The sequence below is a fragment of the Pristiophorus japonicus genome, chromosome 8, assembly GCF_044704955.1.
Source record: "Pristiophorus japonicus isolate sPriJap1 chromosome 8, sPriJap1.hap1, whole genome shotgun sequence".
Classification (NCBI taxonomy): domain Eukaryota; kingdom Metazoa; phylum Chordata; class Chondrichthyes; family Pristiophoridae; genus Pristiophorus; species Pristiophorus japonicus.
In genome coordinates this window covers 177,569,860-177,597,194 of record NC_091984.1, presented here as the reverse complement: position 1 = coordinate 177,597,194, position 27,335 = coordinate 177,569,860, and the positions used below count along the sequence as shown (strand labels likewise).

The window sequence follows — 27,335 nt, the reverse complement described above, 5'->3', positions numbered from 1 at the left end:
GAGGCAAAGAAGTTGAGGGCAGTGGTGACTTTGACAGACACTGGTAAGGCGTGTCCACCAGGTCCTCTGGGCAGCAGGTCTTCTACCAGCAAGCTAGAAATATCTGCCATGACCTGGCATGATAGCCTGAGCTTCCTGAAGCATGCTATTCAGTCATATCCAGGAAGCGCATCCTCTGGCTGTATACCCTCTGTTGTGGGTATCACCTCTGGTGTGGTCCATCCATGTGTTGACACGCTCTGTCCTGTGGAACAGCAGGTTGGTGAGGAGAAGACTGCTGATATGGTTGCTGCTGCTGGTGGTGTGGTTGGTATGGCTGGTGCTGGGGCTCATCTTGGTCTGATTCTGAGGTCCAAGGTGACACAACATAAGCAGCATGTTGATCTAATGGATGCCAAGTAAAGTGGAGATCAGAGTCCAATTCTTCAATGTACTGAGAGTGATGAGCAATGTGGTGAGAGTGGCTTCCGAGGTTGCACAAATGACCGTCAAACTCCGGACAGCTAAATCTTTGCACAAAATGGAGTCAGCCAGATCCTTTCCCTGAGACAAGGAAGCAGATGTAAGGTGTGAGTATTATGGCCCCAAGTTTCCACACGCGGCAAAACGGGCGCCCCTCCGAGCTGGGCGCCCATTTTTCACGGCGAAAACGGCGCCTGAAAAAAAACGCGCTATTCTCGAGCGCTTTGCAGGTCGATGTCAGCTTGGCGCGGTGCCCAGGGGGCGGAGCCTATCACTCACGCCGATTTTGTAAGTAGGAGGGGGCGGGTACCATTTAAATGAGTTTTTTTCGTGCCGGCAACCCTGCGCGTGCGCGTTAGAGCGTTCGCACACGCGCAGTGTGAAGGAAACATTGGCACTCGGCCATTTTTTGTAGTTCTTTGTAGCTGTTCAATTTTTAACATTATTTAATAAAACCACATTGCCCTTCCATGATCAGCCATTTCCCGATGGGCCCGACCGACGGCAGGGGGGCCTCCCCCCTCCCCTGCCATCGGGAATGGCTGCCTCAACTTCTGAGGCTTCCTGCAGCCTTCTCACTGCCTCCCCCCCCCCCTGCCGTTGGGAACGGCTGCCTCCTCCCTGCCTCCCCCCCTGCTGCCGTCGGGAACGGCTGCCTCCTCCCCCCCCTACCGTTGGGAACGGCTGCCTCCTCACTGCCACCTTCCCCCCCCTGCTGTCGGGAACGGCTGCCTCAACTTGTGAGGCTTCCTGCAGCCTTCTCCCTGCCTGAAGTACTTTCACACAGGTAGGAACATGGTTTATTTAATCTTTTCTTTGCTTATAAATTTTTATTCAGGTTGGAATTATTTGTATAATATTTGTATAAGTATAACTAAGGAATTATTGTAGAATGTAATGACTTCCCTTTGCCCCCCCCGCCACCTCGTTCCGGACGCCTAATTTGTAACCTGCGCCTGATTTTTTAATGTGTAGACAAGGTTTTTTCAGGCCTACAAAAATCTTCACTTGCTCCATTCTAAGTTAGTTTGGAGTACGTTTTCACTGTGGAAACTTTCAAATCAGTCGTCAGTGGCTGGACACGCCCCCTTTTGAAAAAAATTCTGTTCAAAAGTGAAACTGTTCTACATGACTAGAACTGCAGAAAACTTAAATGTGGAGAATTGTGATTTCTAAGATACTCCGTTCTCCACCAGTTGCTCCTAAAAATCAGGAGCAAATCATGTGGAAATCTGGGGCCATATGTGTTTTTTTCCAGCTGTCACTTAATGAACTCACTCAATGGCCACTGAGCTCTCACCTCCCCTTCACAGGCAAGGTTCCTGAGGTGTGTGAATTCAGAGCGCAACAAGATGAAGGCCAAACCTGACATTAAAAAGGCAGTTAAGGGTCTGTAAATGAGCAGTTAAGTATGTTAATGAGGTCGGTCGCCTCTCCTGAGTGGGTCAGTGGTATGCTTCGAAATGCGCCCAAGCTAAAGACAGAAGTTGGCGTGATGATAGTGGGTTCTCGACCCGCTGTCAATTTCCGTGCTTTTAACCGCCCACCCGCCCCAATGGGAAAATTCCAGCCAATATTTTTAAAGAAATAAATATCAATAAAAGAGGGTCGGTTTTGAGGGTGATTAAGAAGGATGAAATCAACAAAATAATAAGCACAACGTGGAGTCAAATTAACAAATATAATGATTGGTTTTATAGCTAAATATCGCTGTCCGGATCATTGGATATTGTTTGCTGGGAAATGCTATTTCTTTTCGACATCCAAGGACAACTTTGGAAATGCAAGAACAGCTTGCCAATCAAGCCAATCGAGTATGGTTGTGATTAACAATAAGATGGAACAGGTATGATACATATTCTTCATTCTATTTCCATGTACTACCTTAAATTAGTTCTACAGTGTCAAAACATTTTACATATCTTTCTGTTTGGTGTATGCTCTTGGAATTATATTTGTGAACTTCAGATTTTTTGATTGGGTAATTATTCTTTGTTGATTTGTTACATAAATAAAAATATGAGATCCTGATCCAATATGATCAATGGCACATGCATGAGCAAACAATGAAATCTTTTCACATACACAAAAAGCAAGACCTCATACATAAAAAAGGGAGACTACACATGCATCCCCTCCACCTTATTACTCATCTGTCACACCATTGTACCTCTGCTCTGCTGCTTTCCCTTGCTAGGTATGGTATTGATCTGTTCACATCAAATACTTCTTGCTGAAGAGCAATTTTGGCAGGGATTTATTACTCACATCCACACCCAGATCTCACAGCATAGAAAATAGGTGCAGGAGTAGGCCATTCGGCCCTTCGAGCCTGCATCACCATTCAATCAGATCATGACTGATCATTCCCTCAGTACACCTTTCCTGTTTTCTCTCCATACCCCTTGATCCCCTTAGCCGTAAGGGCCATATCTAACTCCCTCTTGAACATATCCAATGAACTGGCATCAACAACTCTCTGTGGCAGTCAAGTCCAGAGGGTAACAACTCTCTGAGTGAAGAAGTTTCTCCTCATCTCAGTCCTAAATGGCACTTATCCTAAGACTGTGTCCCCTGGTTCTGGGCTTCCCCAACATCGGGAACATTCTTCCCACAACTAACCTATCCCGTCCCGTCAGAATCTTATATGTTTCTATGAGATCCCCTCTCATCCTTCTAAACTCCAATGTATAAAGGCCCAGTTGATCCAGTCTCTCCTCATATGTCAGTCCAGCCATCCCGGGAATCAGTCTGGTGAACCTTCGCTGCACTCCCTCAATAGCAAGAATGTCCTTCCTCAGATTAGGAGACCAAAAGTGAACACAATATTCCAGGTGAAGCCTCACCAAGACCCTGTACAACTGCAGTAAGACCTCCCTGTTCCTATACTCAAATCCCCTAGCTATGAAGGCCAACATACCATTTGCCTTCTTCATCACCTGCTGTACCTGTATGCCAGCTTTCAATGACTGATGAACCATGATACCCAGGTCTTGTTGCACCTCTCCTTTTCTGAATCTGCCGCCATTCAGATAATATTCTGTCTTCATGTTTTTGCCCCCAAAGTGGATAACCTCACATTTATCCACATTATACTGCATCTGCCATGCATTTGCCCACTCACCTAACCTGTCTAAGTCACCCTGCAGCCTCTTAGCGTCCCTCTCACAGCTTACACCGCCACCCAGTTTAGTGTCATCTGCAAACTTGGAGATATTACACTCAATTCCTTCATCTAAATCATTGACGTATATTGTAAAGAGCTGGGGTCCCAACACCGAGCCCTGTGACACTCCACTAGTCACTGCCTGCCATTCTGAAAAGGATCCATTTATCCCGACTCTCTGCTTCCTGTCTGCCAACCAGTTCTCTATCCACGTCAGTATATTATCCCCAATACCATGTGCTTTGATTTTGCACACCAATCTCTTGTGCGGGACCTTGTCAAAAGCCTTTTGGAAGTCCAAATACACCACATCCACTGGTTCTCCCTTGTCCACTCTACTAGTTACATCCTCAAAAAATTCCAGAAGATTTGTCAAGCATGATTTCCCCTTCATAAATCCATGCTGACTTGGACCGATCCTGTCACTGCTTTCCAAATGCGCTGCTATTTCATCCTTAATGATTGATTCCAACATTATCCCCACTACTGATGTCAGGCTAACCAATCTATAATTACCCACTTTCTCTCTCCCTCCTTTTTTAAAAAGTGGTGTTACATTAGCTACCCTCCAGTCCGTAGGAACTGATCCAGAGTCGATAGACTGTTGGAAAATGATCACCAATGCATCCACTATTTCTAGGGCCATTTCCTTAAGTACTCTGGGATGCAGACTATCAGGCCCCAGGGATTTATCGGCCTTCAATCTCTCAATTTCCCTAACACAATTTCCCACCTAATAAGGATATCTTTCAGTTCCTCCTTCTCACTAGACCCTCGGTCCCCTAGTACTTCCAGAAGGTTATTTGTGTCTTCTTTCGTGAAGACAGAACCAAAGTATTTGTTCAATTGGCCTGCCATTTCTTTGTTCCCCATTATAAATTCACCTGAATCTGACTGCAAGGGACCTACGTTTGTCTTCACTAATCTTTTTCTCTTCACCTATCTATAGAAGCTATTGCAGTCACTTTTTATGTTCCCGGCAAGCTTCTTCTCGCACTCTATTTTCCCCCTCTTAATTAAACCCTTTGTCCTCCTCTGCTGAATTCTAAATTTCTCCCAATCCTCAGGTTTGCTGCTTTTTCTGGCCAATTTATATGTCTCTTCCTTGGATTTAACACTACCCTTAATTTCCCTTGTTAGCCACGGTTGAACCACCTTCCCCGTTTTATTTTTACTCCAGACAGGGCTGAAGTTCATCCATGTGATCTTGAAATGTTTGCCATTGCCTATCCACTGTCAACCCTTTAAGTATTATTTGCCAGTCTATTCTAGCCAATTCACGCCTCAAACTATCGAAGTTACCTTTCCTTAAGTTCAAGACCCTAGTTTCTGAATTAACTGTGTCACTCTCCATCTTAATAAAGAATTCTACCATGTTATGGTCACTCTTCCGCAAGGGGCCTCACACAACAAGATTGCTAATTAGTCCTTTTTCATTACATATCACCCAGTCTAGGATGGCCAGCTCCCTAGTTGGTTCCTCGACATATTGGTCTAGAAAACCATCCCTAATACACTCCAGGAAATCCTCCTCCACTGCATTGCTCCCAGTTTGGTTAGCCCAATCAATATGTAGATTAAAGTCACCCATAATAACTGCTGTACCTTTATTACATGCATCCCTAATTTCTTGTTTGATGCTGTCCCCAAACTTATTACTACTGTTTGGTGGTCTGTACACAACTCCCACTGGCGTTTTCTGCCCCTTGGTATTCCGTAGCTCCACTCATACCGATTCCACATCATCCAAGCTAATGTCCCTCTTTACTATTGCATTAATTTCCTCTTTAACCAGCAATGCCACTCCGCCTCCTTTTCCTTTCTGTCTATCCTTCCTAAATGTTGAATACCCCTGGATGTTGAGTTCCCAGCCTTGGTCACCCTGGAGCCATGTCGCCGTGATGCCAATTACATCATATCCATTAACTGCTATCTGCGTAGTTAATTTGTCCACCTTATTCCAAGCCTTCAGGCTTGTCTTCCTAAAACACTTTGCCCCTTTAGAATTTTGCTGTAATGTGGCCCTTTTTTCTTTTTGCCTTGGGTTTATCTGTCCTTCACTTTTACTTTTCTTCTTTCTATCTTTTGCTTCTGCCCCCATTCTACTTCCCTCTATCTCCCTGCATAGGTTCCCATCCCCCTGCCATATTAGTTTAACTCCTCCCCAACAGCACTAGCAGCACTCCCCCTAGGACATTGGTTCCGGTCCTGCCCAGGTGCAGCCCGTCCAGTTTGTACTGGTCCCACCTCGCAGCAAATAAATACACTCCAGTTACAAAGTAGAATATTAAAGATTTTGAAAACTTAGATATTCTTGTAGGGTGTCTTTATTTCCCTATATATTAATCACAAAGTTGAACATCTGAATGATTCACGGGATACGTGCCACCATGTTGCAACCTGGCACTCCGCTTCTGTGCCGGACTACTGCCATGGCACTCCGCTCCCTGGTGGAAAAGTGGTGGCCCCTCACCCCATTGCAGAGCTCGCAGTGTGCTCTCCCCTTTAACTGAAGGGGTGGGCCTTATGCTCCCACCAGCGCTACGCAGCGCTTGGCATAGTGCCGGAAAATTCCCGCGCTTAGTGACCCGGTCACTGAGAGGGAGTGGAGCACCCGACATTGGTCTCCACTTCCTCTTGGGGACAGTAACCCCAATCCTACAACCAGGGCGGGACTTCTGCACTGGGTGCAGGAAGTCCCGTCTTGCCTCAGTTACCGTCCCCCCAAATGGGGCGTTACCGAAAATCGGCCCCATAAAGTGTAAGCGGTTTGCTAGGGTACAAGTTGGGATTTTTACGGACCCAAAGGAAAATCTTCATGTGGAGGCAGAGGACATGGCAGAAGTATTAAATGAGGACTTTGCATCTCTCGTAAAGGAAGTGAATGAAGTGAAGGTTACACAAGTGGAGTAGAGGGAAGTTATGAGCAGGATAGTAATAGATAGAGAAGACGTACTAAAAGTATTAGCATTGCTAAAAGTTGATAAGTCACCTGATCTTAGATGGAATGCATCCCAGGTTGCTGAAAGAAGCAAAGGTAGAAATAGCAGAGGCATTGGTCACAATCTTTCAATCCTCATTGGATACAGGAATAGTGCTGGAGGAATGGAGGGTTGTTCATTTTATATCACCATTCAAGAAAGGGGAGAGGGATAAATCAGGAAACTACAGGCCAGTCAGCCCACCATCAGTAGTGGGGAAGTTATTGGATACCATTATCAGAGACAAAATAAACTTTCATTTAGAAAGGCATGGGTTAATCAAGGAGAGCCAGCAGGGATTTGTTGAAGGCAACTCGTATCTGATGAACTTGATTGAGTTCTTTGACGAGGTAACAGAGAAGGTTGATCAAGGTAGTGCTGTTGTATGTATTGATTTTGGAAGCCAGTCAACAAAGTGGAGGCCTATTAAGAAGATGGAAGCCCATGGCATTAAGGGAAAAATGGCAGCATGGATAAAAAAATTGGCTTAGTGTCAGGAAGCAAAGGGCGGTGGTGGATGGATGTTTTTCAGACTGGGAGTTGGTTTTCCACACGGGTCAGTTTTGCATCCATTACTCTTTGCAATTTATATAAACGACCTCGACTCGGGTGTAGGGCGCAGCATTGTAAAGCTTGCAGATAATACAAAACTTCACAAAGTAGTAGATCATGATGAGGATAGTTATAGACTTCAAGCTGCTATAGACTGGATGGTGGAGCAGTGTGAAGTAATGCACTAATATGGAAAGACAGAATACTATGAATTGAACAATTCTGAAAAATGTAGATGAGCAGAAACACCTTGGTGCCCATCAAATCCTTAAAGGTGGCAGGACAAGTTGATAAGGTGGTCAAAACAGTATATGGGTTACTTGGTTTTATAAATAGAGGAATAGAATATAAAAGAAAAGCGAGCATGCTAGAACTTTATAAATCTACTTTGGTTAGGCCTCAGCGGGAATATTGTGGACAATTCTGGGTGCCACATTTCAGGACAGAGGAGGTTTACCAGGATGTTACCAGGGATGAGGGACTTCAGTTATGAGGAGAAGTTGGAAGAGTTAGGACTGTTCTCCTTGGAACAGAGAAGGTTAAGAGGTGACCTAATAAAGGTTTTCAAGCTGATGAAGTGTTTTGATAGAGTAAATAGAGAAAATATATTGGCGAGTGGGTCAATACCCAGAGGTCATAGGTTCCAAATCATTGGAAAAATATCTAGAAGGGAGGTGGGGAGTTTTTTTTTCACTCAGAGTTGTCAGCATATGGAATGCTCTATCAAAAAAGCTGGTGGAAGCTGATTCCATAAATAATCTTAAACCAGAGTTCAATAAGTACTGGAGGTTGAGCAACATACAAGGATACTGACAAAAAGCAGGGATGTGGGACTAAGCATGACTGCTCTTTCAAAGAGCCAAAACAGGCACGATGAGCTGAATGGCCTTCTTGCTGGCTGTAAGTTTCAATATTTCCTAGATGAATTGCAATATTAAAATGTCAACTCTTAGCTGTTACAATGCCATTAAGTGGTGCTGTATTATATGTTCCCACAAAACAGTTAAAATGTTTTCTGGGAAAATTTTGTGAATCATTTGTCCTTGATAACTAAAATTTCTATTGTCCAAATATAATTTTAAACTTTTTTAAAAAGAATATATATTTCACATTTACATGATTACATTAATAATTAGAATATTATTTTCATGCCTTCATTGAACTGGTTTCTTGAATATCAGAGGTGCTCTCAAGTCATGAAGTGGACCTCTTCTCTCACAGCTGTGCCTCTGTTAGCTGAATGCAGAGTGTGCATCTGTAGTGTACCCAATTTACCAGGATGTATCAATACCATTTAGTCAGCTGAACTGCTGAATTTCACTTTTGGCAGGTTCTTTTCAGCTGTTTTTCAAAATTATTTGAAAAAAATCTAAAAGTTTAATTCCAAAATGTTTATTCAGTTTTATTGAGAATTTTCAAAATGGAAAGGGTATCTGTGATTGCACGCAAGTGGTGTGTGAGAGAAATACCGAGACAAAGACAAGAGAAGATGACATAGCTTTTGTTTTGTATTCTATAAAATTCTGCGAGAGACAGATATCAATGATTTCCACTGGAATTTTCTCGATTACTAGCCGTAACTTTGGTGGTAGAATGGCAGAGCTCCTGGCGAAATGGCTGGTTGTACCATTTTTTTTTGGTGGGGGTGGGGGGGATGTTCCACTGATGTTCCATCAATGTTACAGGGGAGATCGGTAACCTCTATGGAAATTTTACCTCAAAGTGTTCTTTCTCTTCCTTTTAGCTTACTTTACAAAAAGACCACGAGTTTAAGTCTAAAACAAAAAGCAAGTCTCTAATTCTGTCGCCTGTGTTTTGTTGACTATTAGAAAATGTAAGCATCGTGTAGGATAGTGTATAATATACAATAGGTTCACAGCTTGGCATAGGTAAAGGTTATCATGGGATAGTTAACTGGAAGATTGTAGTAAAGTAGGAAGTGTAGAAATCACAGATGTACATTGGGCATGACTTGGCAGGAGACTCAAAACATCTGGTGTGAAATTAGGAAAACAATACAGAAGTCTTATCTCTGTATTATGAATTTATTCTGTATGATCCAGGCTAACACATGGTTTTGATTAGTTCGACAAGATTTTGCAGCCAAAGCTAAGCTACCAAGGAAATGTCAGTTTAGAGGCAATTTAAGAAGATACCAGGTTTCATCCTGTGTAAAGAATTATGGCCTAGGTTGGGAACAACATGTCTATTTTAGATTACTAATATACTGCAAAAGTGTGAAGTATATAATATCTTCTACTGAGACCTTTTGCATTCCAGCCAAGGAAAAGTATATGTGGTGCAACATTGCCACCTGTTGGTGCAGTGGCATATGATGTAACACATGACAATAATCTCAGAATTGATAGGTTCAGAGCAAGTCGCATGATGTTGTTCAGAAACTGTTCAGGTTAGATTTTACCAACCTCGGTGGGTCTGTTCCGGGTGACGTTGGTGGCGGGTCCCAGCCTCGCAGCCGGCTCCAGATGATTTTCTCCTGATTGGGCTTGTTTGCCAACCAATTGGAGGAAGCGGGTCTGGTGACGTCATCAGCTGGTTTCCCTAAAGAAACCATGCGCAAATTGATTTTGACAGTTGTGCTGTTAGTGTTCTACAGCATTGAGGTCCAGACTCCCCACTCACCCTTTCTTCAATAACTGTCTGTCCCACCTATGACAGAGACTGTAATTTCTGTATTGGACTGTTCAGTCACCTGAGAACTCACTGTTGGAGTGGAAGCAAGTCGTCCTCGATTTTGAGGCACTGCCTATGATGATGATGAGGTGTTGCAAACATTGACGAGCACTGCACAGAGGTGTACAGCTGCACCCAGGCTCTCCCATTGACTCTCTCCATAGGCTTATGGAGAGAGTCACTGCACACAGCAAGGTTCTCTTCCCTTCCAATAGACTAAAGAGACCTCCCCAGGAGACCAAAGCAGCCTTGGTGCATAGGAGGGATGTCGTCAGGAGAAGCTGGCAGCAGTGGTGCAGTTCTTTCAATGATCTCAGTAGATCACAAAATGTTACTGCAAAGCCACACTCAACCTCATCTTGCTGAGCCACTCATCATATCTCCATCATTCTGCCTCCACCCATCCCTCTCTATCTACATTATCACTTCCCCATTTCACTGGCCACCCCTCACACTCACCCTCATCCTAGTCCAATCATACCAACTAACAACACACAAGGGTCGGCACTTGGTATTTTATGCAATGTTCACATAAAGTTTCTGTTAATGTGGTATCAAACATTGAAACATTTATTTTGAACACTGCACGCTTGGACAGATTTGTGTGCACCTTTGGAAGTGGCTTAGTGAGACATAACGGTGCCCCCCGCAATGGTGATGTGTGTGAAAGGAATGGCTTGGGCATTGTAGGGATGCTTTTATGGTGTTGGTGTGGGATGGTGCCAACCTAGTGCATCATGTGCTCGATATACAGTTTCAAGTAAGTAAATTTGGCCATGGTGAGACCATCCTTGGCATCCCAGGCAGCAGTGTGGTCAGTGCTAATGCCCTCTGTCCTATGCAGCATCAGTTGATGGCGGAGAAGGTTGGTCTTGTTGTTGGTGCTGCTGGTGTGCCTGCTGCTGCTGGTGTTGGGGCTGAATGTAGTGAGATTCTGAGGACCAAGGCGAGATAGTTTTAAGGGTGCCCATGCCAATGTAATAGATGGTAGGTGAACTTGAGATGACAGAAACAATCTATCCATGGCGAAAGAGATTGTTTCAATGAGGTGACAGTGGAAAGAGAGTTTTCTCCAAACACTTGCAATCTGCATAAAGCTCAATCAATCTGTGTTCCAAATGCAGCAAGCTACAGCTTCTGAGCTTGGAAAGTGAACAGCTGTGAGATGGGATCTTTTATAGCACATTTGCAGCTGTCAAGTAATGAAATGATTCCATGACCATGCAACTCCCGCCTTGCTTATCTGACATGATCCCCAAGCAGTGTGGACCCCATGGGCGACCTGGTAAACTCAGAAGGTGAGCTGACAGTTTGTGCCTCCCGTTAGTGCTGACGGGGGCTCTAACGGGAGGCGCAAGTGACTCAATTTTCCCCCACTGGTCTATTATTGTGAGGATGGAGAGTTAAAGGTGAGGTGAATGCTAGCAGAGTTAACAGGGAGAAGATACAAAGGAAGAGTGTGGGTTCAAGCTCCAGTGAGAGTGACCCTGAAATAGTGGAGGTCAGGGATTCTGACGCTACTGCTTCCAAGTACATGCACACTGTCTTGCCTGAGCCAGGCTACAACATGAACAATCTTATAAACACTGAAATTAAACTTGAAGTTGACAGGGGAAGAGGAGTGGGTAATGATGAGAGGGATAGATGGTAGAAAGGAAAAGGGGTAGTAGGTTGCCACAGGTATTGGGGACATGGTTAGATTCAAGGGTGCAGGAAATATGAGCGACTGGGGAAGGGTTGGGAATCCAGTTACTAAATGCTACAGGCTAGACATTCCACACATACACCACTGGAACACATAGGCTGCGGGCATCAGTGGATCCATTCTCCACACTCCTAGCAGCATCCTCATGCCTGAAAGGAAAAGCAGAAATAGGATGAGATAAACATAAGAGGCAGGAGATAGAAGCACAAAGAAGTCGGGAGATTAAAGTAGAAAAGAAGCAGAAAGAGACCCAAAAGCAAAAGAGGTGTGGCAGAGAGATAATTAGAGATATGGGCGAGAAATACAGCTGGGTCACTGTTGTCCACATCCCAAGCACAAATAATACAAAACAGAAACACAAAGACAATAGAAAAGGACAAAAAGGAAACCATATACTCCAGCTAATCAAGTGTAACAAGATAGGAAATCCACTAGTATAAATATAAAATCTTAACATTGATAACACTTAAATGTCCCGAGCTCATTCAGTTCAATGGATAACACTGTAGGTGTAGCCCTAACCCATTGCAATAAATGGGGAGTAATTTAAGGGCAACTGTGCTGCTAAAGGAAACATCTCATTCTTAGTTCTTCCATGGGGTGGAGCCATTACCATTTAAAACAATCATACAATCATAGAATGATACAGCACAGAAAAGAGTCATTTGGCCAATCATGCTCTTTGAAAGGGCCACCCAGTTAGTCCCACTCCCCTGCTTTTTCCCCATAGCCCTGCATCTCTTTCGCCTTCAAGTATTTGTCCAATTCCCTTTTGAAAGTTTATATTGAATCTGCTTCCACCACCTTTTAGACAGAGCATTCCAGATGATAACAACTGGCTGCGTAAAAATAATTCTCTTCCAGTCCTCTCTGGTCTTTTTGCCCATTACAGTAAACCTGTGTCCTCTGGTTACTGAGCCTTCAGAAACACTTTCTCATTATTTATTTTATCAAAACCCTTCATGATTTGAACATCTCTATCGAATCTCCCCCTAACCTACTCTGCTCTAAGGAGAAGCATCCAAGCTTCTCTAATCCCTCCACATAACTGAAGTCCTGCATCCCTGGTACCATTTTAGTAAATCTGTACTGCATCCTCTTCAAGGCCTTGATACCCCTCTAAAATATGGTGCTCAGAATTCACCACAAAACTCCAGCTGGAGCGCTTCAAGGGTTGTATAAAGATCTAAGATAACCTCCTTGCTTTAATGGATTAGAAATTCCCTACCTTAACGCCACCCGTTAACATGACATTGAGTCAAGAAAGTGGCGGTAACCGCTCTTTCACCAGCTGGTGCTAGGATTGGACCAAGTGGTGGGAGGAGCAAAGCTGGACTCCAGGGAGCGGAGACAGTTAACTTTTCATAGTGTGTCCCCTGGCATTGCTTAGGATCACATTAAAAATGCCAGGAAGTTGGCCATCCAGCGGCGCACACAGTGGTCTAAGAGCCAAACTAAATAGATTGGTTGTCAGGGATCAAAACCTAACTGAAGCATTCCTAACAGCAAAGGCAGATTTTAAAGGTAAGCTGCAATATTTGTTCTAAATTTTTTATGTTTTCACATGTCTGCTATTTTATACATTGTATTTGAAGTCTGTGTAATCTTTGGCAAAGACACAAGGTTGCGACAGAAAATATTTTCAGATGTAATTTCATTGAAACTTCTGCTCCTTGCTATTGGGGGCTGGATTGGTAGTTTTAATTTTTGTTTGTTAAATGTCACTGCATTCTGCACATGTTCAGTTGAGATACTTCCTTTATTAAAATGGCATTTGAGCCAGTCAAGTGCAAGTGTGATGCACATTTTCATGTGGGAGACTTTAAAGTGTTGGACTTTGAGTGTGATGGATATGCAGCAGTTGTAAATCTATCGTGGTGTTGCTCAAAGCTAGTGGAAGAAATGCCGTTTGTTTTAGCTGTGGTTTATTGTAACAGCTGAGAAGGTTACAACACTACCTCTGGCACAAGCAAGTTTAACAGGAGTTCTTGTATCCAGCAGGAAAGGGAATGGCATCCAAAGCTAGAGCTCCCTAAGTGACAAAAGGTATACAGATTAAAATGAAACAGAAAAATGAGGGTTATGAAAAATGTCAGGTAGTAATACTGTAGAGAACCAAGCTGAATACAAAAAAGTACAAAGAACTGATAAAGGAAATCAGAGGGGCAAAGAAAGAGTATAAAGTATATGAAAATATATTAGCAGGTAATATAAAATGGAAACCAAAAGTCTTTTATCGACATATAAAGAGTAAAATGGTAGTTGAAGGAAGGGTGAGACTGATTTCGGACCATAATGATATCTTCTTGTGGAGGCAGAGGGCATGGCTGAGTTCTAATACTTTGCATCTGTATTCAATAAAGATGCTGCCAATGTCACAATAAAGGAGGAGATAGTAGAGAAATTGGACAGAATAAAATAGATAAATAGGAGGTACTTAAATGGTTGACAGTGCGCAAAGTAGAAATGTCATCCAGTCCGGTTGGGCTGCATCCAAGTTTGTTGAGGGAAGTAATGGTGAAAATTGTGGAGGCTCTAGCGGCCGCAATATTCCAATCCTCCTTAGATATAAGAATGGTGCCAGAAGACTGGAGGATTGCAAAAGTTACACCCCTGTTCAAAAAAGTGGAGAGGGATAAACACGGCAGTTACCTTATCTTATGGCCAATGTCACAGCTTCCATTGCTTAAAAATAGCTTCCATTGCAGCACAAACAGCTTCCATCAACAGTCTGAATGCTGCATTGGAAGCTCAGACTGCTGCTATCCTGGCTCTGCATACTACTGTTCAAAGGGGCTTCCAGGCGACACAGCAGTCCTTTAATCTATTCTGCAAAAGATCAGTAGGATTGCTAAAGTCCCAACCCGGGAGACTGACAGTGGCTCCATGGAGCACGAACATGCTTTCCTCTCTCAGAATGACAGCATTCCTGCTGTCATGCCTGCCACCCTGCCCTTGCTGTTAACAGTCAGCCAAGCAGCCCAGACAGCTGCAGCGCAGGCCAAGGTGGTACAGTCTGAAGCCTGGTCTTCTAGGCTCAGAGGTGCCCAAGGTCACCCTCTAAGGCCATCTGCAGTATGCTCAATTGTAGGGCAGCAGCCTTCCACTACCCATGCTGCAGCTATTAGGGAAGAAGCTTTTAGGAGTATTAGGAGAGGCAAAAGCACAAGGAAGACAGGTACTAATGGAATGCACAAGGGTGAATAGTTGATTTTTTAAGCATTATTTCATGATTGACTTTGTAAAATCAGATTGGAATGTGCATTTTCAGGTGGCACTTATTCTTGTGCTGTTATGATAATGTGATGGTCAGTGATGGAGACAAGGTAAGGAGTGTGGGACGGTTAGTGAATGGGGTGGTGTGGTTGAGGTTATTGATATTGTTCATGAATTATTTGATCATGTAGAGCCCGGGCAGAAAGGGGCTGTCAATGTTGTATTCTCCATTTCTGTTCCTATTCCTCCACTTCCTGTTGCATTTTCTCCTCCTCCACTTCCTTCCCCTCCTCCTCTTCCTCATGCACCTACTCCTCAGCTTATCACCTGATAGGCGGTGGCAAGGACTATTCCCTCATAATGGCCAGGTTGTGCAGCATGCAGCATACTACCACAAATCTTGATACCCACTCAGCTGATTACTGCAGGGCTCCTCCAGAGTTTTCCAGGCAGCGGAGGCGTTGCTTGAGAGCACCGATGGTATGCTCTATAATGTTCCTCGTGGCAGCATGGCTCTCATTGTAGGCCCCCTGTGCACATGTGCGGGGTATCTGGACCAGAGTCATGATCCGAGTCATGAGTGGATAACCCTTGTCACCCAGTAGCCTGCCTTTGACTTGCCGTGCTGACTCAAGTATAGGTAGCATAGAAGACTGCTGCAGATGAAGGAATCTGAACTATTGCCAGGATAACGGGCATTCACCTGCATGATGAGCTGCCTGTGGTTGCACACCAGCTGTACATTGAGAGAGTGGAATCCCTTTTGATTCATGAAAATGGCCTAGTTCACATGATGCACCACAAGACAATGTACATGAAATCAAAGGCACATTGCACCATGGGGAAGCCTGCAATCCATGCAAACTGTTGTGTTCACTCCACCTGTTTGTTTCTGGCAAGAGTGAATGAGATGAAGCTGTCGCGCTGTGAATAGACAGCTGTGACCTCCCTTATGCAGCAGTGTGCTGTAAAATGCGAGATGTTACTTATATCTCCAGCAGCCAGACCCATAAAAGTTAAGAACCACAGTCACCTTGACTGCCACAAGCAGTGCTGTCCTTGCTCCACTTTGAGGTTGCAGCTCTTGATAGATTTTTGTCACAACCTCTTCTGTGAACATAACAACATAAAAAATAGGAGTAGGAGTAGGCCATTTAGCCCATCGAGCCTGCTCCACCATTCAATATGATCTGATTTTGGCCTCGACTCCACTTTCGTACCCATTCCCCATAAACCCTTGACTCCCCTATCATTCAAAAATCTGTCTATCTCCACCTTAAATATATTCAATGACCCAGCCTCAACAGCTCTCTGGGGTAGAGAATTCCAAAGATTCGCGACCCTCTGAGAGAAAAATTCCTCCTCATCTCTGTTTTAAATGTTCAACCCCTTATTCTGAAACTATACCTCCTAGTTCGAGATTCCCCAGGAGGGGAAAAAACCTCTCTGTATCTACCCAGTCAATCCCCTTTAGAATCTTATATGTTTCAATAAGACCACCTCTCATTCTTCTAAACACCAATGTGTATAAGCCCAACCTGCTTAACCATTCTTCATTCGACAACCCCTTCATCCCAGGAATCAACCTAGTGAACCTTCTCTGAACTGCCTCCAATGCAAGTATATCCCTCCTTACATAAGGAGACCAAAACTGTACAACTGTGAAGCAAAGACATCTCAACTTTGGTCCTTGCTGAGGTTGAGGTAAGAGAATTGCTTCCTAAAGACCCTCTGCGGATATGGCCTCCCTTTGAGAGCCCTTCTCGCCCTCATCCTCGTCTCTCTAATAGCAGCTTACCCAGCTCTGCATGACCGCTCTTCATTCTCCCACTCATGCTCAATTCCCTAGCAGGCCACCCATATCTGGAAGCAACTTATTTCAGCACAAATTTTCAAATCAACAAAAAGATATTTCTACACCAGCCAGCCAGAGCACTCCATGCAGACTATTCAATCTTTAGGCAAGTATTGGAAAACTCCAAAACCTGTACAATTGTACCAGCAGCCAGAAGAAATAACCCAGCAACTAACCTGTAAGTAGTTCCTAATCCCTTTAACTATCGCTGGTGGGGGGTTTCCTTCATAGCACTTAAAGCGTATTCAGATGTTTGAGGTTAAGACAGGGTGTAGGCTGGAACATGGCATTCAAACATGGCAGTGCTGGTGTCAAATCAGCATTGCACACCAATTGAGGTCATAAGCTGCCTGTTATGCATGCTGGGGGCGGTCGTTAGCTGCATGTGTACAAACCCCTTTACCAAGATGACATCTGGCTTACTTCCCATCAGAAGTGTCTGCACGCAACTCAGACCCCGCTTTCAAGCATTAGAAAGCAATATAGCGCTTAAAAAATGGGTGCCACACTGCCCAACTTCTCCGCTGTTGTTTCATTTGACCCATCCCTCTACGGTCTCTATACTGTCAGACTGCTTGTCTGACATCCAGTTCTGGATGAGCAAAAATGTTGTCCAATTAAATTTTATTTTTGTCTTATAATACTCCTGCAAAGTGCCTTGGGACATTTTACTATGTTAAAGGCACTATATAAATACAAGTTGGAGTTGTTGTTTTTGTCAAATACTGAAATTCTATTGGTGGAAATGTGAGCCATGGAAAAAGTCAGTTCTTTAAGTAAGAAAGGGACAAAATTGGACACACAAGCAATAGGAAGTACTGAGAGCCCTTTTAATCTCTGGCTGAAACAATCGACTTTTTGACATTATTGACAACAGCACATAAGGCATACCTACATTTGGGTTATCGGTATTAACCATATCTTTTATTGAAATTAAATATATAATCAATGCAAGTCAGTAGAATTGAATATCGGGTCGGGCACGGCATTTAATGGGTTCCCACCGAAAACACATTTCTGCCCCTTTGTTTATTGTCATTCTTTAGTGGGTGTTCTTGTACTTGGTGTAATTAAAGTTACATCCAATTGCATCACAGGATTTCCTTGCTAGGCATGCACATTCCCAGTTTTATTGGATTGGACTCACTGACATGATCAACGAAGGTGTGTGGCGTTGGGAAGATGGTACGAGTTATTCGAGCACTCCAAAGTAAGTAAATTCATTCTGTTCATTACAGAATTCTCCCCTGTTAACGAGTTATCTTCTTTTGGACAAACGGTCTGGGTTTCTCCTCGTACGCTCGACAGCCCAAGATTTCCCATCATTCATTTTAATGGCAAGGAAAATTGTGATTAGAGAGCGCACAGCAGAAAGCAGAAGGTTATTTTGGCCATGTAGCAGTGTGCAGCAGAGCAGCTCTCCAGTCGTCCTGGTTAACCCTTGCCACTGGATGAAGACCTAGCTGTGCAACAGTCACCACACATTAAAAGAATTCACGCACAGGCATCTTCCACCCCCTCAATTGGAGTTCAGGACTGGAACATCAGGTCCTTCACCGAAACACCTGTGAACCCGTGGAAGCAAGTCATCCTCGTTCGAGGGATCGCCTATGATGATGATGATTTTGGCCAAAGTGTGAAAACAGGTGCTGAATACGTTCTATGCTAATAAGAAATACCAGTTTGAAAATCTGGATTTAGCACACAATTTCCATCCAAATTGTACATTACCATAATTTGAACTTGCCTGGAGGTGCCAAACCAGACAGCTGCAGAAGAAGGTCCTGAGGAGAGGGATGTCCTGTATCTGCAAGAGGAAAGGATGCCACTTTACCCTCTTCGCCCTCCTGCCCATCTTTCCTGCAGCAGTTGGAGCTCCTCTGTCCTCCCATTCGTCGTCCAGACCAAGGAGGACCCCAAACAAGAAGCCCATGACCAAGCACTGCCTTTCTCCTGGTGACTCCTATAAGGTGGAATAGCGCAGCAATTAATTTTTCGGTGAAGTCCACAGAAAATTTATCAAATAAATGTTGCTACAGTATTGGTAAAGTGTCCCAGAAAGTCTCCCGATGTGTTTCAGAGGTCCTCTTCACAGCTCCAGCAGCAACTGAACAGTGAAAGCAGAGTATCCCTTTAGGTAGTGCTACAAATCCAAAACAACAATGTGTTTACTCTGAAACAGCTGGCCACTGTTAGGAGAAGGCATTAGGACAAGTGCTAGCAACCAAAATATCATCCAGCCTCTATATCAAGTACTAGCATGCATTTTAAGTGGCATCAGCCCCAAAACAAACCACCAGTTGGCCATTCCTATTGCAAACTTTACCAAGATGGTGTCTTACGCTTAAATGCATGTTAAACCAGCTTTCCAGCAGAAGAGCCCATTTTGGCCAGCCTTGAGGCTCCTTAGCACCTGAACTCACTGCTGACAATTGCCCCTGCTATCTTTCCAATAATCGAGGTCAAAGCTCACAGAATCCATGATGCGAGGCTTCAATAGGACTCACAAGAGACCAGATAGGCGGTTTCGACATTTTCATCCATTTTGGTAAATATCACAGAAAATTGCCCTCTTTTCAGGATTATCAAATAATTATTCTGGTCCCTATCTGGTCGAGAACCACTTTCTGGCTGTCGGTACCTCTAGCCAATTATGCCAATGTTCGAAAAGAACACATTAGTCAGAGGAAATTTCCCTGAAAGCATTTACATGTCACTGCAATGTCACTACAACAATTTTTTCTCCACTGTTCCCCGGGAAATAATATCTCCAACAGCTTTAAATCGACAGATGGCATCAGGTCAAACATGGGCAAGGAAATCTCCTGCTGATTTTCACCTACTGCCCTCCCTCTGTTGATGAATCATATTCTTCCATGTTGAACAATACTTGGAAGAAGCACTGAGAGTAGCAAAGGCACTGAATGTACTCCGGCTGGGGGACTTCAATGTCGATCAGCAAGAGTGGCTCTGTGGAACTCCTGACCGAGCTGGCCGAGTCCTGAAGGACGCAGCTGCCAGACTGGACCTGCAGCAGGTGGTGAGAGAACCAACACAGGGTTGACCTCATTCTCACCAATCTACCTGTGGTAGATGCATCTGTCCATGACAGCATTGGTAGGAGTGACCACCACACAGTCCATGTGGAGACAAAATCCCATCTTCACACTGAGGACACCCTCCATTGTGTTGTGTGGCACTCATCATAGGCGGTCCCTCGAACGAGGATGACTTGCTTCCACGAGAGTTCACAGATGTTTCAATGAAGGACCTGATGTTCCAGTCCTGAACTCCAGTTGAAGGGGTGAAAGATGGCTGTGCGTGAATTTTTTTTAATGTGTGGTGACTCTTGCACATCAGCCACCACACGGGCTTGACAGAGCTAGGCCTTTATCCAGTGGCAAGGATTAACCAGAACGACTAGACCTGCTCTGCTGCACAGACCTAGTGCGCAGACATATCGTAGTGTGGACAGGTCCGTGATGCCCAGGGCCCTCGGCCCTTCTGGGCCCCGTACCCTCATTCGCCGCACCTCCACCACGATGTTCCAGGGCCTGGCGCTCTAGCTCTATTTATAGCCCCAACCTGTGGTGGTGTTCTCACACAGGTCAGAGTTGCCCGCGATGTACCAGGGCCCGGCACTCCAGCTCTATTTACAGCCCCGACCTGCGATGGTGTACCACTGTGCTAAATGGGATAGATTCAGAACAGATCTAGCAGCTCATAACTAGGCATCCATGAGGCACTGTGGGCCACAGCAGCAGCAGAATTGTATTCCATCACAATCTTTAACCTCAGGGCCCAGCATATCCCTTATTCTACCATTACCATTCAGCCAGGAAATCAATGCTGGTTCAATGAGGAGTGTAGAAGAGCATGCCAGGAGCAGAACCAGGCATACCTAAAAATGAAATGCCAACCTGGTGAAGCTACAACATAGGACTACATACATGCTAAACAGCAGAAACAGCATGCTAAAGACATAGCTAAGTGATACCACATCCAACGTATCAGATCAAAGCTCTCCAATCATGTCACATCCAGTCATGAATGGTGGTGGACAATTAAATAATTAACAGGAGGAGTAGGAGGATCCATGAACATCCCCATCCTCAATGATGGCAGAGCCCAGCACATGAGTGCAAAAGACAAGGCTAAAGCATTCGCAACCATCTTCAGCCAGAAGTGCTAAGTGGATAATCCATCTCAGCCTCCTCCTGAGATCCCCACCTTCACAGAACCCAATCTTCAGCCAATTTTATTCAATGCTCTGGATACAGCAAAGGCTATGGGCCCTGACAAAATCCTGGCTATAGTGCTGAAGACTTGTACTCCAGAACTAGCCGCATCACTAGCCAAGCTGTTCCACTACAGCTACAAAACTGGCATCTACCCGACAATGTGGAAAATTGCCCACAAAAAGCTGGACAAATCCAATCCGGACAATTACCACCTCATCAGTCTACTCTCAATCATCAGTAAAGTGATGGAAGGTGTCGTTGACAGTGCTATCAATCAGCTCCAGACCTCATTATAGACTTAATCCAAACTTGGACAAAAGAGCTGAAATCCAGAGGTGACTGCCCTTGACATAAAGGCAGCATTTGACTAAGTGTGGCACCAAGGAGCCCTAGTCAAATTGAAGTCAATTGGAATCAGGGGGAAAACTCTACATTGGCTGGAGTCATATGTAACACAAAGGAACATGCTTGTGATTGTGCAAGGCCAATCATCTCAGCCCCAGAACATCACTGCAGGAGTCCCTCAGGGAAGTGTCCAAGACCCAACTATCTTCAGCTGCTTCATCAATGACCTTCCCTCCATCTTAAGGTCAGAAATGGAGATGTTCATTGATGATTGCACAGTGTTTGCAACTGAGGCTCCCTGCACACCAACAAACCTGAATATTTGTTGGCATGAAGTTATGGTGGGAAATCGGGAGACCCTCCACGAGAATTCTACCCAGTAGGCAAAATTCTTTAAGCAGTATTTTCGTGACATTTTCATGCTGACAAATTCACCCCTATCTATCCATTTTTAACACGCCTGTATCCAATTGGTAGCTAATACCTATAGTTCATATATGTATTTTGTTTTTGTAATTAGGTTCTGGAAACCTGGTCAGCCAAATGATTACGGGAATGGCGAAGATTGCGCTCATTTTATCGCCAACGGTCTGTGGAACGACGATCCTTGCAACACCAATCATCTATATATTTGTGAAAAAATGCCCATCTGATACAATGTGAATAGCATGTAATGAAGAAAAAACACCAAAGGAATTGGCAAAACAAAGCCTCAAATGAGTACTAAACATAAAATGTTTGATTGTTTATAATGTGCTAATTAACCCAATAATCACAGTCTGCGAAATATGCTTTATATCAGAGGATTTGGTCATATCGGTATGGTCCATGTACACGTTCGGCCAAACAGCACTTATTTGAAAACAGTGCCATATTTTCTTTCACTGAATTATACCTTGCTTAATATTATAATCTATTATAAATGAGGAGCTGTGAGGGTAAGAAGCCGTTTGTTATGGTTTTATATATATTACTTTGAGATTACTTTAAGTAACTAACTAACTCACATGAAGTCATTGGGCTTAGTATATTTTATATCTGTGAGATATTGCAAAATGTTATTAATCGGTGTGACTATAAAAAAGTAACCATTTTTGCCTTATTAAAGAACTTCTCAAAATCAATTTTTACTACATCTACCATCATCATCATCATCACCCATCATAGGCAGTCCCTCGGAATTGAGGAAGACTTGCTTCCACTCTTAGCAAGAGTTCTTAGGTGGCTGAACAGTCCAATACGAGAACCACAGTCTCTGTCACAGGTGGGACAGATCGTCGTTGAGGGAAAGGGTGGGAAGGAGCCTGGTTTGCCGTACGCTCCTTCTGCCTGCGCTTGATTTCTGCATGCTCTCGGCGATGATACTCGAGGAGCTCAGCGCCCTCCCGAATGCACTTCCTCCACTTAGGGCGGTCTATGACCAAGGACTTCCAGGTGTCAGTGGGGATGTCGCACTTTATCAGGGAGACTTTGAGGTGTCCTTGTAACGTTTCCTCTGCCCGCCTTTGGCTCGTTTGCCGTGGACGAGTTCCGAGTAGAGCGGTTGCTTTGGGAGTCTCGTGTCTGGCAGGCGAACTATGTGGCCTGCCCAGCTGAGTTGATCAAGTGTGGTCAGTGCTTCAATGCTGGGGATATTGGCCTGGATGAGGACGTTAATATTTGTGCGTTTGTCCTCCCAGGGGATTTGCAGGATCTTGCGGAGACATCGCTGGTGGTATTTCTCCAGCGACTTGAGGTGTCTACTGTACATGGTCCACGTCTCTGAGGCATACAGGAGGGCGGGTATTACTACGGCCCTGTAGACCATGAGCTTGGTGACAGTTTTGAGGGACTGATCTTCAAACACTCGTTTCCTCAGGCGGCTGAAGGCTGCACTGGCGCACTGGAGACGGTGTTGGATCTCATCATCAATGCCTGCTCTTGTTGATTTGATGCTCCCGAGATTGGGGAAGTGGTTCACGTTGTCCAGGGCCACGCCGTGGATTTTGATGTTTGGGGGCAGTGCTGTGCGGCAAGGACAGGCTGCTGGAGGACCTTTGTCTTACTAATGTTTAGCATAAGGCCCATGCTTTTATACGCCTCGGTAAATATGTCGACTATGTTCTGGAGTTTAGCCTCTGTTTGTGCATAGACACAGGAGTCATCCGTGTACTGTAGCTCAACGACAGAGGTTGAAGTGGTCTTGGACCTGGCCTGGAGACGGCGAAGGTTGAACAGCTTCCCACTGTTTCTGTAGTTTAGCTCCACTCCAGCGGGGAGCTTATCAACTGTGAGGTGGAGCATGGCAGCGAGGAAGATTGAGAAGAGGGTTGGGGTGATGACGCAGCCCTGCTTGACCCCGGTCCGGACATGAATTGGGTCTGTGATGGATCTGTTGGTAAGGATCACGGCTTGTATGTCGTCGTGGAGCAGGCGGAGTATGGTGACGTACTTTTGGGAGCATCCGAAATGGAGGAGGATGCTGTATAGACCCTCGTGGTTGACAGTGTCGAAGGCCTTTGTAAGGTCGAATAAAGCCATGTATAAGGGCTGGCGCTGTTTCCTGCATTTTTCCTGCAACTGTCGCGCTGTAAAAATCATGTCCATTGTGCTCCGGAGGGGACGAAATCTGCACTGCGACTTCAGGAGGAGCTCCACGGCCATGAGGGGGACTACATCTACCACATAGCTTTTGGCTATACATTCTGCAATTTCCTCAGAAAATTCTCTTCAATTATTGAAGCAAGTTCCCACTTTGATGAATCCGTGCTGACTGTCTCTGTCTCTGACTAGTCCATGCCACTCAGTGTTCACTTACTTTAAGGGACTTTAGCGAGTAGATTTTCAACTTGCCTCCGGGGTGTATGATTGAAGTTGTGGCGCTGCCGCCCATTATTGAAACCAACAGTATTTAATTCTCATTGAAATCAGTGGAAATGGAAATCAGGAGGTTTCTACAAGTAGCTTGTTTGCAATGCCGGTTGTACACTTAGGTGACAAGTTGAAAATCTACCCTCGAGGCTTATCCAAAACTGAGTTACGATTAGTCCATATTTTACTGATTTATCCTTCTTGAAAGACTCCATAATATTTGCCATGTTCCAGGTCCGATTTCCAAAGATTTTTGTTACAATGGCCCGGAATTTGTGGTTGTAAAGATGATGAAACTGTCAGTGTTAGTCGTCATTACTGTGTAAAACTGACAGCAACTTCTGGCATCTGCACGTATACACTTAAACGGGGAAATCCTAAGTTTCTGTCAGTGATACCCTGCTCCTGCAGTCTTTGAAGATGCAATCAGCAGAGAACCAGTGATTTGGTGTGAACTACAAATTTTTATGCACTATTCTCACTGTAAAAATGCTTGAAAAACTTAAGCCCTCGTGAATGAGGTGTAACTGCATTTTTAGCGTACTAAGCCATAATTACTTCGGAACACCCTCTCTGGATCTGAAAAAACTACTTTTAGAAGTGTGAAGTGTCATTCCCTCCATTCTGCGATTTAAAAAAAATCCATAGATTTTTAAAATAATAAAGTTTGTTTATGATATTTCAATATTTACCTTTATCTCGTGTATATGACCCAATCTTTATTTCACTCTGTAAAATGATTAAATAGTGAATGAGATCATGTGTGAGAATTCTTCAATCTGATTGGCTGTTCAGCCTGATCGATGATGTCACTATTCCTGGACGCCGGAGATCGCCTAGAGATGGTTCCAGAATGAAATTGACATCATAATCATAGAAATCGACACCACAGAGCCCGCTAAGTCTTTGTGGCCAGCTTTCTTCAAGGTCAGTGGCAAGCACCGTCCCTTTGTCACTGACCACAAAATCTGAGCCATTATGTTTGTTGCCTCTCTATGTCTTTCAGGATTCTCCTTCAGTATTCTAAAATTCATACCATTTATCCCCAGGTGATTTTTCTAATTTTGCAAAGTATCTCAAAGCATTTACAGCACAGAAACAGGCCATTAAGCGTAATAGGTCCACGCCGGTGGTAATGCTGCACACAAGCCTCCTTCCGCCCTTCTTCATCTAACCCCATCAACATGTCCTTCTGTTCCTTTCTCGCACAGGTGCTTATCTAGTTTCCCCTTAAATGCATCAAATACTTTTAATCCTGATAATCTTGCGATAGTTTACTTTTGTATATATCATATATTCTGATGACATTCAGCCCTGTTGTCTCTGAAACCCCTCTGCTACCTAGGTGCCAGACTGTTTTTTTGACATCCAGTCTTGGGTGAGCTGCAATATCCTCCACTTAAACATTGGGAAAACTGAACCCATCATCACCACCATCACAAATTCCATATCCCTGCCATTGTATCCATCTCTCTCTCACCCACAGTCTCAGGCAAAACCAGACTGTTCACAGCCTCTACGACTTACTCGACATTAGCTGAGGTTCCAACTCTAAAATCCCTCCAATGTAAATGGTGCTAACTTTTACCTCCTTAATATCGCCTACCTCTACCCCACCTCGTCCATCTGTCACAGAAACACTCATCCATGCCTTTGGCACTTATACTCCACTATTCCAATGCTCTTAGCCAAATCACTTCATTCATGCTCTGTAAACTCCAGCTCATCCACAACTCTACTGCTTCTGTCCTTGCTGACTTACATTGGCTCTAATGCCTTATATTTAAAATTCTCATCCTTGTATTTAAATCCTTCACAGCTTTGCCTCTCCCCATCTTTGCAACCTGCCCCAGCTCGACCATCTCATTCCCCTGATCACTTAATTCCTCTGCCTCTTGTGGTTTGTGTATGCACCATCCCTCCCTCACTCGTCGATTGGCAGCTATGCAGCCAACTAAATTTCATGTTCTGAAATTCACCACCAAATGTCCTCCTCTTCCATATCTCCTTTCAGAAAGTATATGAGCAATTTGAGACTTGGCATATGGTAATTGTAGCATGCTTAGGAGAAACAGATTACTTTGGATCGATAGTTCCAAAAGCTTTCTATCACTGATGGTTCTTTTCCCTCGTATATAAGAACATAAGAAATAGGAGCAGGAGTAGGCCGTTTTGCCCGTAGAGCCTGCTCCGCCATTTAATAATATCATGGCTGATCTGATTTTAATCTCAGCTCCACTTCCCTGCCCGCTCCCCATAATCCGTCACTCCCTTATCTTTCCAAAATCTGTCTATCTCCACCTTAAATATATTCAATGACCCAACCTCCACAGCTCTCTGGGGCAGAGAATTCCACAGATTTACAACTCTCTGAGAGAAGAAATTCCTCCTCATCTCAGTTCTAAATGGGTGACCCCTTATTCTTAAACTATGCTCCCTAGTTCTACATAATCTGGGTCTGTTGTAGATTAATTGATGGAGATTGCCATGATTAATCAACAACTCTATTATAGTTGTATCAGGCGATTATCCAAATGGTAGAAGAAGAACTAGATGCACATTGGACTTTTTTTGCTTAGTAATCCCTATGTTTCAGTGCCCCCATGCAGGAAGGGAATAGAAGAAAAGTGGACAGTTGAGGACTGTGAGCAGAAAGTCCCACAAGAGGATGGTTTATGTCCTATAGAGGGAGGTTTCTGAAACAGGAAATGCAACAACCAATGCATCAGGAATAGTTTTAAACTGGAAGGAATAAGAACTCTAATGGAAATAGACACTACACCAAAAAACACCATCATGTAGATAGGTGGATCTTTGCACATTTTATATTTTGGTCAGTTAGTGGCATTTAGATGGAAGAACCAACATGGGGAAATGCACTATTTAGATTTGGATTGCTACGCATCGGCCTCAAGTCTCCAAATGTTACCACTGATTGGTACTAAAAAGGAAATTTCATGCATGACACAATTTGATTTTTTTTCCTCTTGAAGTGAGGGTAACATAAATCCCAGAACACAGTGGACTAGAAATTGAGTAGCGTCCTGTTTGGGGCGTTAACTTTTGCTCAGAGCTACCCAATTGTAGCGGACACAAACTTCCGGTTTCATGCTCCAGGAGGGAAGTAGAGTGATAAATCAAGGGCTACCACTTCCCTTGGAGCGCTAAACCAGGCAACAGGGTAGTAGCGGCAGAACGCTGCACAATGTCCAGTGCAGCACTGCCGGGATCAGCGGCACCTTCCCTCCCTTAAAGGAACAGGCCATTG

At 44.2% G+C, this 27,335-nt stretch overlaps 1 protein-coding gene across 5 annotated transcripts in view; it reads left to right on the top strand.

Annotated features, from left to right (window-relative positions):
• LOC139268836 (hepatic lectin-like) overlaps positions 1-24,775 on the top strand; it is a 105,523-nt gene extending 80,748 nt beyond the window's left edge. For all 5 annotated transcript variants that reach the window (XM_070887587.1, XM_070887582.1, XM_070887583.1 and 2 more), the window contains 3 exons: positions 2,163-2,308; positions 17,729-17,841; positions 21,738-24,775. In XM_070887587.1, coding sequence (XP_070743688.1) covers positions 2,163-2,308; positions 17,729-17,841; positions 21,738-21,870 — 392 coding nt within the window. In that variant the 3' untranslated portion in view covers positions 21,871-24,775. The remainder of the gene's footprint in view (positions 1-2,162; positions 2,309-17,728; positions 17,842-21,737) is intronic.
• Positions 24,776-27,335: the final 2,560 nt, after the last annotated feature.